The sequence below is a fragment of the Phoenix dactylifera genome, chromosome 6, assembly GCF_051530095.1.
Source record: "Phoenix dactylifera cultivar Ajwa chromosome 6, Ajwa_hap1_PhDact_Kaust_v1.1, whole genome shotgun sequence".
Lineage (NCBI taxonomy): Eukaryota > Viridiplantae > Streptophyta > Magnoliopsida > Arecales > Arecaceae > Phoenix > Phoenix dactylifera.
In genome coordinates, this window is record NC_143195.1 from 35,140,788 (window position 1) to 35,153,299 (window position 12,512).

General features: G+C 36.3%; 2 protein-coding genes across 4 annotated transcripts; both read right to left on the minus strand.

Annotated features, from left to right (window-relative positions):
- Positions 1-32: 32 nt before the first annotated feature.
- Positions 33-7,526, minus strand: LOC103704672 (phosphatidylinositol N-acetylglucosaminyltransferase subunit P-like). Of its 3 annotated transcripts, XR_015988250.2 has the most exons (6): positions 7,182-7,526; positions 7,003-7,075; positions 6,386-6,504; positions 770-1,061; positions 612-655; positions 33-278 (listed from the first exon to the last, which is right to left on the minus strand). XR_015988250.2 is itself a non-coding variant. In XM_039126525.3 (4 exons), exons 1-4 carry the CDS (start codon positions 7,396-7,398, stop codon positions 955-957), a joined length of 516 nt encoding a protein of 171 aa, XP_038982453.1. In that variant the 5' UTR covers positions 7,399-7,526; the 3' UTR covers positions 512-954. The 3 variants fall into 3 exon arrangements, 1 of the variants encoding a protein (XP_038982453.1); XR_005511923.3 differs by lacking the exon at positions 33-278 and having other exon boundaries at positions 512-655; XM_039126525.3 differs by lacking the exon at positions 33-278 and having other exon boundaries at positions 512-1,061.
- Positions 7,527-7,711: 185 nt separating this feature from the next.
- On the minus strand, positions 7,712-11,490 carry LOC103704673 (Ribosomal L18p/L5e family protein). Its single transcript, XM_088723883.2, has 3 exons — positions 11,173-11,490; positions 8,139-8,478; positions 7,712-7,972 (listed from the first exon to the last, which is right to left on the minus strand). The coding sequence occupies exons 1-3, from the start codon at positions 11,356-11,358 to the stop codon at positions 7,845-7,847; spliced, it is 654 nt and encodes a 217-aa protein (XP_088580009.1). The 5' UTR covers positions 11,359-11,490; the 3' UTR covers positions 7,712-7,844.
- Between the last annotated feature and the right edge of the window lie 1,022 nt (positions 11,491-12,512).

Here is a 12,512-nt window from a genome sequence, read left to right on the forward strand (position 1 = left end):
GATTCAAGTAAGTCAAGCATTTGAGATCGTACCCAAGGCACAACATGTAAGAACAGCTGGTCGCTCTTTGGAGTGGGGTTCGCTTTGTACCGCTAACAACGAACAGTCTCAGGAATGTAGCTTTGCCAATGTCTACTCTTTTTCCCTTCTTTTTCTTAGCTACCTCTTCATGTTTTTCTCTCTCCTTTCCGTATTTCCATGTTTCCTTTCTTCTGGTCCTGTACATTGTTTTATCTTTAATAAATTTCTCTGGTAGGGGCGGTTTCGACACTCCTCCCCTATTCTCATAAAAAAAACAGAGAGAGATAAATGTAAGCATAGAGGTTGGTTACCCTCGTCAGGAAATGAGCATAGAGATGGTAACCAAGTAGGCTATAAAGTTTTTTAAACAGTGATAGAAATTGGATTTACTATGCTAGCTAAAAGAATTTTCATTTAAGGTATCCACACCAATTTAGCAAGTTTAAGTATAAGAATTCATGGAGTGAATTTAGAAAGAAAAATGTCAGTATTGGAAAGTTGAATTAGGAGGTAGGAATTGAACGTGGTTCCAGAAAAGTTCCAACCATTAATTGTAGCTAGTTTTGATGCTCTTGATGGAGACAAATTACCATACAAAGAGCAGCTGATGCTATGACTTCCCTAAGATGCTCATCTGTAAATAAAATCAAACGAAAAACAGTTGAAGCCAGACAATAAGTTGCAGTTAGCATCTGAACTTCAATGTGGACAAGTCTATTGAAGACAGATGGTGTTCTCAGATTGGCACCTTCATGTAAAAATCCCCCGCATGAAAGCAAGGACTGGAGCCCAAGATAATTAGATCTAAATCACAGCTATATATTATTTTCATGGATATGGCTGGCCCCAACTTTCTTTTAATTTGAGTGGCGCTTCACAGTTCTCCTGCACTTTCCTTCCCTTGTAGCAAAAAATAAAGCAAGGTTTAGTTTATTAAAACATGATATCATTTATCTGATTTATGCCAATGTCAGAAATGGGCTCAATTGGCTGTTCCACTCCTGAAACTGTGGATGTTGAGCGCTCTCTACTATATTCATCTGCGATTCAAAAAAAAAAAGGGTCAAAGATTACGAGGAACCATGCATCTAATCCTCATACATAGCCAAATCACAAATAAGAACTAATTGAGTTGTCAGAAGTTATTGATCTCATATACCACATTATTAGAAAATGCAAGTCAGTAATCTACCATGGTTGATGTTTCTAATGTTCATATGTCATTGGATAATTTTTGGAAGATGGCACATATGCATAAACCTACATACATATATTGTAGATCATAATATATAAGTACGAGACCTTCAAATCCTATGAATTGTCTTTTAGGTAATATAGATATTGTAAATCATGATCAACAGTATGTATTTTTTCATTTTAAAAGGATATTGTCAACTTCCTTTTTTCCTCCCTTTGATGGGGTACAACAAGGGAAGGGGAATGAGTCCGTGGTCGGGTTGAGTGATTACATAAGCATGCCACCATTTTTTGAAATAGAAAGCGATATGAGTGGTAGTAGATCCTACCACCTTGAGCTTCAAGGATTTTTACTACTAAGGCACTGTGGGCTACGGAACTACACCATGAGCTACGTACTAAGGATAAACTAGGATAAACTAAAGCAAGTGAAAGATAAAGATAAAATAGATAAACTGATAAGTGTCTGATCGGCTATAAGGGCCATGTCGGAGAGTAATGTTGTAATATTTACACAATCCCTCTGTAACTTCTAGGCAGCCGTTTTCTTCCAATGTTGACATCTATCCCTTAACTTATAACTGCTCCCTTGTCCACATTCTTCTGGCAGTTACCACAGTAGGCTTCACTTATTCCTCCCACTTCCATGATCAGTCATGTTAGTAACTGTTCCACATTTTGCCTGCACGTCTTTGCCTCATGCTTGGTTGGTGCTCTGAGGTTGTCAGACTAGATCGGCCAGTATAAGTTATTTTCAGATCTGGTTTATACATGCAACCTCTACTCAGCCTTGGATAACCACTTGGTCAGCCTTATTTCACTATGCCTCGGCCAGGCCTGCATGGCACCTATTTCTAATTTGATCGGCCTACTTCCGACCATTTGTTGTCATATTAGCCAATCATCAATCCCGACTGAGTCCCATGACTACTCCATGAACTCTCTGTGCCTATTCTTTATTATCGAGATTTCTCACCATTTTCCAGCTTCTGTCCTCGCCATGTGATCATTATTTGATTGGCATCCGGATTTCCACCACTAGTTGGGATGGAGTGTAAACAAGTATCATGTATCATTGATATTGCTGTGAAAGTAACAGAGGCTATTTATAATGTCACTATAATCAAATAAAAGCAACTAATTAAATCCATCAAGGTCTCAAATGGGAAAAAGGATATATTCAATATTCTACCACTATATTCAGTTGTTATATTGGTACAAGGCATTTCAAAATTCAATTGTACACAGAATATACAGAATTTAGCTTTACTAAGGCCCTGTTTGGGGGAGCTTTTGGAGGGCCAGAAAGCACTTTCTGGCCCTTCAAAAGTACTTTTAGATGAAAAACTGTGTTTGGTAAATTTTTCAAAAAGCTGTTTCAGCTTTTGCGGGAAGCTGAAAACAGCTTTTAGGAGGAAGCTCCAATTTGAAGCTTTTGGAAGGAAGCTGTTTCAGCTTTTTCGGAAAGCTATATTTTTGACAAAAATACCTATATTAAAATAACATAATTATATAGTTTGTCCCTTTATAAATCTAAAAATCTGCTGTAGCCAAGAACCCTAGCCGTCAGACTCCCTTCCGTAAGAAAAGGTATTTTTCTTTTTAATTTTTGTATGCATCTCTTGAACCACATTTTAGAAGAAAAAAATTTTAATCCTTTTCCATACCTTCCAAAATCAATCTATTGTTTTTTTTTTTTGATCATCAACCTCGCGGCCCGCGCTGAGGTTCTCCTCGAGCGTGGACCACGAAGAAGAGCCCCTGGACCGTAGAAAATTATTTTATGAGAAATTATGGGAAATTATTATGAAAAATTATTTTATACTAATAATTATAATATTTTATACCTTTATTTTTTATTATACTATAAATATAATATCATATTATATTATATCATAATACATTAATATGTTATATTAAATAATTTAATATTATGTTATATTATGAAAAATTAATTTATACTAATAATTATAATATTCTATACCTTTATTTTTGTATTATACTATAAATATAATATCATATTATATTATATCATAATACATTAATATGTTATGTTAAATAATTTAATATTATGTTATATTATAGAAAATTAATTTATACTAATAATTATAATATTTTATACCTTTATTATTGTATTATACTATAAATATTATATTATATTATATTACATTACATTATAATACATTAATATGTTATTTTAAATAATTTAATATTATGTTATATTATGAGAAATTAATTTATACTAATAATTATAATAATTTATACTTTTATTATTGTATTATACTATAAATATAATATATATTACATTATATCATAATACATTAATATGTTATGTTAAATAATTTAATATTATGTTATATTACCAAATATTAATTTACTCTAATAATTATATTACTATTATGCTATATTAACATAATATTATTTTATATTACAATAATATTATACTATATCGTATATTTATGTATTAATTTATGTTATGTTTTATTATGTTATGTTGTATAATACTATGCAATGTCCTTTATGGTAATTTTGTCATACAAAAGTACTTTCTCAGTTTGTTTACCAAACACAAAACAAAGTACCACAGCACTTTACGAATGTAGTTACCAAACAGCAAACAGCTTTTTATAACAGCTCTACTTCAGACAGCTCTACTTCCAACAGCTCTACTTCCAACAGCTCCCCCAAACAGGGCCTAAGCTTTTATAGTTTCCTAACAAATTCATATAAATTATAAATATAATATATATTTTTTTCACAATGATGTATAATGTCTATTTATGTATGCCTCGAACCACAATCCTCGTCCCTCTACATTGGTCTGATGAAAGTACAATGAAACAAAATTTTGGAAATGGAAGTATTCCTTCACTTGCTCTTCAACTGGGTTTCAACATCATCTATATAGTTTCCTACTCCAGTACAGAAGCCCTTGATGCAGCAAGGGCAAATTGGAAAAAGCACGACCAACCTCATAACTACAACTGAAAAGTCTTTCTTATAGCAACTACCTAATATTGGCTTTGTGAGTTTTTTTCTAGTGGTTCCTATTAGGGCTGCCTCCCCTGTCCAGATAGCTGCAGTCAACTACATTATATCAATTGAATTGAATATTTACTGAATCCTTCTTGCTTATCTGATCATATAAGCATTTGAGACACCTTAAAATGCCATGTCCAACCATTAATTTATATAGGATTAAAGATGCATGCAGCAACCTATGTAGTAGAGAAATCCAACTGCTAAGCTCACAACACTCAGGAAACCCTGTACAGAAATCGATGTCCCAGCAGCATCATTCCGGTCCATCTGGTCCCACCCTGCCCACATCACCTCTAAAAAGGCAAATCCCATAATGCCCAATCTCCATAAGCAACTCCCCCAAAATGAGGTTCATGTCACTAAGACTCTTCGACCAAGATAAGCTTTTCTGAGTCTTCACCACAAGAGGGTGGAACCTTGTCTGTGACCTTTATCCCCTTAGAAACATTCTTTAGGTCTTCTCTAGTCTATTTGTCAGATCTCTAAGATTCTAGACATACAGCAGGAGGAAGATGGAGTGAATAGGATATACATAACACCAGTCCCCAATGGCAAGAGTATTTTCTTCATCACAAAAGCTTCCTAACAAGCCCCCCACCCCACCCCCTCCCCCCCCCCCCCAAAAAAAAAGAGAGTATGGATCCTACTCATTAGATAAGATAGGCAAATACTTAAGGGAAAACCGATCACCTCAAAAACCAAGTATTCAGCAACCAGTTCAAGGGCAAACTCCAGATCATTAGCTCCAAAGAGATCATTTTTCACCAAGTCCACCCAAGAGAAAAGTGATCCACTATAAAAACAGTAGTAGATGTGACATTTCATACCTAACCTAAATCAGCTGCACCAAAAATATATATCGCAAAAGCACTAGAAGAACTGCAGGATCTAAAATAAGATAACACGACCCCTTCATTGCTGCCCAATCTCCTAATTATAAAGAAAGCCTTAGATAGATCTTCTTCCTACTGGAATTCTCTTGCTCCCATGCCAAAAGTATTGACATATTACAAGTTCCAATTTCCACACCATAATACGTTCTCCTTCTATATGGATAACATCTTTTTGTGAAACCAAACTTCTAGAGGATCAAAATGAACTATTTTCCTACTCCTCAGGGAGGTCAACCTCCTCGATCAACCTAACTTCTATAAAAACCTCCCCCCCCCCCCAAAGGAGAAAAAAAAAAAAAAACATGCTCACGAGTTTGGAATAACATGCCAGTTTCCTTTATTAGCATAATTTTGACACCAAGTGGAATCATAAGTTATCATAAACCCTGCATGCACAGTAATAGTTTTTAGAATAATCATAGACAGTATTCTGAAAATTTGCTATGCAACTCTTTCTCATAGAAGCATTCTAAATATTTATAACATTATTCATCTAGAATGTCATAACTCATAACTATGGGCAGCATGTTAGCCATTACAATGTACCAGTGTATCTGTATGTCTCTATTTATAAAGGTCTAATTTCATGTAATAGCTATCGCACTACAATATAATATGCCGGCATATTCAAATTGTTGTGTTTTAACCAGATCTCTACTGAAGCAGAAGGTAGCATGCAAAAAGGAAGGGTGTAAATGATGGAGATTTTCTAACTAGTTACAATTAAGCCTGCTTGAACTGGCATAAGAAAAACAGTCGGATGGGTGCTCCATTACCAAGTAATTTTTGGGTACTTCTGCATCTACAACTGCAGATAGTATGATTTAGTGGTCCCACCTAAGTGCACCTAAGTTTTATACTGGAAAAACGGGCTCAGATGTAATGCTTCAAGGTTATACTAATGGGCATGACATGCTTGAGCCAGACACCTAACAACATTTTCTTGCCGATCAAGTACATAGGCATTTTATAATCAGAGTAATAGACATATTTTTGCAATTGGAATGACAAGGATTTTGAACTTTTCATATCTGAGCATTCTATTCTTATAAATGAACATAATACTGCAAAAATCACATTATAATTTAAAACAAGTCTAAAAATGGTTTATAAAACAGTTAACTAGATTATTTAGGATTGTTTTTGAAGTGCTTTCTTATGTTTTTACATTCATGTGTTGCTATCAACAAATGCTCAAAGACTTCACCATTACAGTGTATTGCAAAGCTTACCAAACATTGTGTTCAAGGAAGTTGGAGGTGGAGTCACCATAAAGTTTAAACCGAGGTAAAAAGCCATCATTAAAACCAGCGTTACCATACAAAAAGTTGGAACTGCCAGTGCCCAATACCTGACAATAAAACCAGTCATCAGATGGTTTAACCAAGTTCCATTAATTCAAATGACACACAAACAAGGTGATGATTTTATGTGAAGTATGAAAAGTTACATCACCAAAAGAAACAAGACTATGTCCTTTGTGCGAACATATAAGCTAAAAGGCCACCCATTTAGTGAAGTTAGGCAAGAGACCTTAGATCTTCCATAACATGGTAGCATATGCATTAGCAAAAAATAAAAGATAGGTTTTTCTGGATAAGCAAAAACTACTAACGATCTAGGCAACTTTGACCTCTCAAGATTGCGATTCATAAAGATAAGATCGCACGGACTAAGAATAGTAACGGATACAGGCATATCGGCGATCCCATCATACGAAAAATCTAACAAGGCAGTAGTCGCCCGTCACCTGCTTTACGCAATGCCAAGCAACACATCGGTATAAAAATGGCAATCAAGAACTCACAAGACCATAAGAACAAGATTCATTGAGAGAAAATTTACTGACTTGCTGGGATAATAGGTGATCCCCAAATAACGCAACCAGGGTTCAGGGGTATACGCCCACACCAAAAAGATAACTGCATCGAAGAAAGAAAGAAGGATCCAAAGAAGTTCTATCATCAACTCAAAAGGAATAATGATAGAATCAGCGTAAGACAAGAGGAATAGGAGGAGTAGAGGTACCGGTGGCGATGACGGTGGTGATGGAACCGACGAAGCCGTAGACCTCGGAGGGCTTGGGGCCATGCTCCTCGGCGAAGCCCGGGGCCTTCTCTACGGGATCGAAGACGGACACCGCCGCCCGCCGCTCCCTCAGCAGGCTCAGCGTCCGCCTCGGGCTGCTCACCACCAGCCACGACGGCGACGACGGCACCTCCTCCGTCGCTGTCCCCCTCTCCATCTTTTTCTCTTTCTCGCGGTAAATTGGCCGCGTCCGGTCGTGCTCTAATGAAAGGTATTCGACCAAGAAGGGCACGGCGAAGGCGGGGTGGGCTCACTAATCACAAACTTTAGCAGGCCTTTCGGGGCCATAAAGTTTATACAGAATAGAATAAAGAGTAAAATCTAATGCCACATCGCAAGATGTTCAAATAATACCCGTTGGCCTTTTGGGTGAGTCCTAAATTATTATAAATAATATCAAAAAAAATTTGATTCATAATCTATGTGGATTAAAAAATACTGAAGGATGGATTCATTAGAGCGAACCACAAACCGATTATGATGGTTGTGATTAGATTTGAAAAAAATTAAATTCTTGGGCCGACAAAGACATCAAAGAAAAAAAAATTCATTTTGAAGCTTTGTTGGTTTTGCAAGCTTCTTCACCGATCCTTTCTGGCATCTTCACTGCATTTTACACTTCATCATGGTTTGTCTAAAATGCTGTAGCTGAATAAAAGATTTATCCCACAGAATTTTATGCTGGTCGCCTGCTTTGAGTATATCAGACACTCGAGAGCAAATCCAGAAAGCTGCAATAGCAATATGCAATTAAGGAACCGAGACTTTGATATAAAAATATTAATGTTAAGATCATTCCATTATGCTGCAACATTAGCTGGGTTAAGAAATCGTTTTATTTATCTACAAAAATAATGCCATTTTCTTTTATCGTGTCTAGGATAATCCCAAGCCTACCCTCAATTCTCTCATTTTTCTTAGGTTCATAAGACATTGCAAATACGTCTGCATCCTTTGATCTTTCAGCTATCAGTTGTCCAATAGTCCTACAAGCATCGTTGTCTATAAGGGATGGCAAAGTGTTCCTGAGATCTTTTGCATTGCTGCTTGCAACAGAGATGACTTTGCTTGTCCCCCGGTGTACTACCTTTGCATGAATGAACCTCTTGGAGAAGAAAACATTTAGCATGAAGGGCCGCATGTACATGTCCGTCCTTTGTTTCCATGATTTTCTATTTGGTTTCTTTGCAGCTTCGCCTCGAGATCTGCGAGTCCAAGCAGCATGAACCACACCAGCCTACATAGAAAAATTAGTTAGAAAGAGATTGCTTAATAGATTCATCTAGGTCAGATCATACACAAAGTTTTGCACAATTTGAGGATACAAGTCCGAATAACCAGGCAAGTGCTTAAAAACAGGTGTTGGATATTGGTAAAATTTTCATAAGAGCGCTAAACAAGATGAATGGTGCTTGTTAATTGCAGATAATGTATTGTTGAAGAAGGAGATCTAGCAGGAATTCAGTGTTGAAATAAAAATGTAGAGAAACAAGTTGTAGGATAAAAGTTGAGGATTTTTCAAACCAAAATAAAGAAGAATGGGCTTTGATTTAATAGCAACACTATTGTAAGATGATAATTTGGCAGAGACAATTAGCAGGTGAAGGCTACAATTACCTTTTACTTATAACTAACAAATATTTAATCATCTTATCTTTACAGCGATAAGAAATGTGAATGTCCATGATCTTTATTTCGATAAAGATTATACTTCCACTCATGAAAAGGTGGCATCTTGAAGAATTTTCAATTCCTATAGACCTAAAATTTGCATATCATCCATTCATCCTTAACTTTATTTCAGCCTAAACCTCCGAGAAGAAAACAATTTTTAAGGAACATTTTTCCGCTCATGAAGACATATCATCAGAGCTTCAGTTCCTATAGACCCTAGGTTTGCAAAGGATCTACTAAGGCCCCTATCCTTGACCATGTCATTTTGAAATCAGTGTCCAAGGATTCTCCAAAGAAATAAGAAGATGTCATACATGTCTTGTGGACATATATGGATTAATTTTCAATATAATGAAACCATTTATGCAACAAAAGAGCCCTTCATAAAATGTTCAAATGCTACGATTTATGTCTGGGCAACAAAAAAACTAACTTATAAGAAGAGGAAGCCATCTTGATACATTAAGTTTCTTTTTCATTTTAATTTCCTATCTATTATTAAATCTTGAAGTGTGAAAAGTCCACGTTGCTTTAATAGCTAGTGAGGAAAGTCTCTGAGTCATGCAAGATTAACATTAAGAAGCCACAGTTGGTTAATAGATATGGTAAGGTAAGTCATGCAGACAGTAGTCATTATGTTTGTATTCTGACTTCTGAGTATCTAGGCATCTACATATAGAAGACCTTAGGGTTATGGCTTGATACTAGCTCCTCAGTTACAGGAAGTCTTGTTTTTCTTTTTCTTTGGTGGGCTCCACTTTTTCCTTCTTTCTCCCCATGCAATTTATTTCCATTTCTTCATTCTATCCTCTTTCGTTTTCCTCTTATTTCTCCTCTTTCTTCTTTCTTTCTCTCTCATGGTCCCAAGCAGCAACAATAACAGCAACTGGCACCACCAAAGGTGCAGCAGTGAAACCTACCTCCCTTCCTCCTCCTTCAGTTAAGGTAACCCTCTCCTTTTTTGCTTTCTTAAGATTTGGTTTCACTATATATGGTGCAAGTAAAAGAACAGGCTATGTGAGTTCAAAATTACAAATGGACATATATATATATATGGCTCAAGTAAAAGAGTAGACTTTGTGAGTTCAAAATTACAACTAGACATATAGTCCCACCTCATAATAAAGGTACCTCTAAACCCTGCAATCTGCAAGTCATCCCATGCATGCCAAATCTAATATGATTTATAAATATGTAAACTAGATTTATACATGGACAATACAACAAAAATACCCAACCATCTAACCAGTAAATGCAGCAATCTGAATATACTCACATATATAACAAAATGGGATTATCTAAGTTCACAATTAGAAAACGGAATTTGGTAAAAACCAATGATAGAATTTGTAGTCTCATTTCATCAAGCTGGGTCATTTTGAACCTCGTGTCCTACAACAAGAATCCAAGAATTAAGTATTGTTTGCTAATGAAGTAGGTAACATTAGCTAAAACAAACATTTTGGGATTTTAAAAAATTAGAAGAACCACATCTGATATAATTTACAAATGTGGTGATTTCTCGTACTTGTAAACTACTAAGACTTTCAGAGAATACTTCAAATTAATTTAACCATTCTTACCTAGTCTAATCATAGTTATCAAAACATACCGAAAAAGTAGTAACATCACCTGGACTTATATTTCAAGAAATTGATGCTTTAGTCATGCTCATCAAACACAAATACCCTCGATTCAAAACGATTCATGCTTGAAAATTAATTGTACAATGAATAATATTTGAATTTCCATTCATTATGCCCCTTCTCCTTATTTCATTCAGAACACTTGAAGAATTTTTCAACCTTCCACTAACCACTTAGCAACTACCTTCTTTCTCTCTTCTATATGATCATGTCCTGTCAAAGCTTTAGTAGACTAGAATCCAACTGATGTAGGACAAAATAAATCCAGAAAGATTCTATTTTCCTAACTATATAAATAAGTTCAATTCCACAATAAGCTATTTAAAAAAAAAAAATCAAGCAAGCAAGCAAACTTGGGCTTGCCGAACCAGAAATAGCTTCCAACTAAAGTTCTTGCGATGTCATACACTCAATCCACCACAATGAATCACTCTAAATTAACCAAAACCCAAACGGATTGTTGTCTTAAATGAGAAACCCACAAGCAAATTCATATTACTAATTTCCCCATGAGAATCATCGCGATGAGAGCCAAGAAATTACCAAAAAGCAATAATTCTTCTATAAACAAGAGAGGGAGGGGAAGAGGAAAGATTCTGGCGAGCACTAACCTGGTGATTGGGTACGACGGGGGAGGGGGCTTTGATGAGATGCTGAGTGTAGATCTTTATGTTTGGGATCGACGAAGCCCACGAAAGCGAAGAGGGCTTCGTCCCCGAAGGACTCCCACGAGCCCCAAACGAAGACGGACAGCAGAGAGTAGAGGAGGAGGCGACGGCGGCTATGGAGATGGCCATGAGGGTCGGCGGCGCGGGAGTGGTGGCCGTGGACTGAGAGGGAGAGGATCCTGCCCAGCCTCCAGAAGAAATCCAGCGATCAGATGTCCCGCGGAGAACTGTTTTGCGGAAAATTTTCCGCGTCTAGGGCAGGCCTGCGTTGGAACTTGGAAGTATATCACAGCCTTGGACGAACCCGGTTTGCAATCAGGCACTGAATACTTTGGGATTGTCTTGTTGACAAGTTTTAGGGGAGCAACGAAATCTAAAAATGAATAAATTTAACAAAACTAGTTATTTGATTACTTTCTATAAAATTTATTTCATCAAAATTAACAGATTGTAAAACATGAAAGATAAATTTTATAAATATAGATATTTTTATTCTCTAAATATATTTTATAAAGAATCATGTTTTGCAATTATTTATTTTAGAAAAGTATAAAAAAATCGAATAGCTGCTCAAAGTATAGGCGTAAATGATTTAAGACGAGTATCAACTATGTCAGCCTAATTCAATCATAGATAGCACGACGGAGGATTTCTTTGGAAGAACTAAGCATATGTTCCTTCTTTTTTTCGCCAGAGTTTTTTTCTAATTTTTTTGACTGCACTTATGCACGTTTTGTACGCGTCGTTGTTATATTAAAAAAAAAATGGCGTACCAGTATGGCTGTAGTAGAACGAGTTTTGAACAGAACTGTTTTGGTTTGGAACCTAACTAAAAAAAATTTAATCACAAAACCATGCTTGGCCATCAATAGCAAGAGGCACCATACTTACCTATCTAGGCTTGTGGAAATACAGGGGGCTGCAGGCCTGCAGCAATCTTGGATGGCCGCTGGGGTAATATCATCAGGAATATTTTTCCAATTTTCATCCAATAGTTGTCATGACGGATAGTACTTACAAGTCGAATCAATTAAACTTCAGTAAGAACAGCGATATACAAGGCCATGGAGTTCGTATTGTCAAGAGACTTGGCTAAGGTTTGTTCCCTTCTATTTCACCTCTACATCTCAAGCAGATGGTGCTGCTATTTCATACTAACAAAGACTCTAGTTAGATTGCACTGGCGCTGTTTCATACTCGGTCTCCGCACTGATGCTATTTGGTTATTATGTGGGTACGTTGGATTTCGAGGCCGATTCGACGTGCCGAATATTGGTACAACT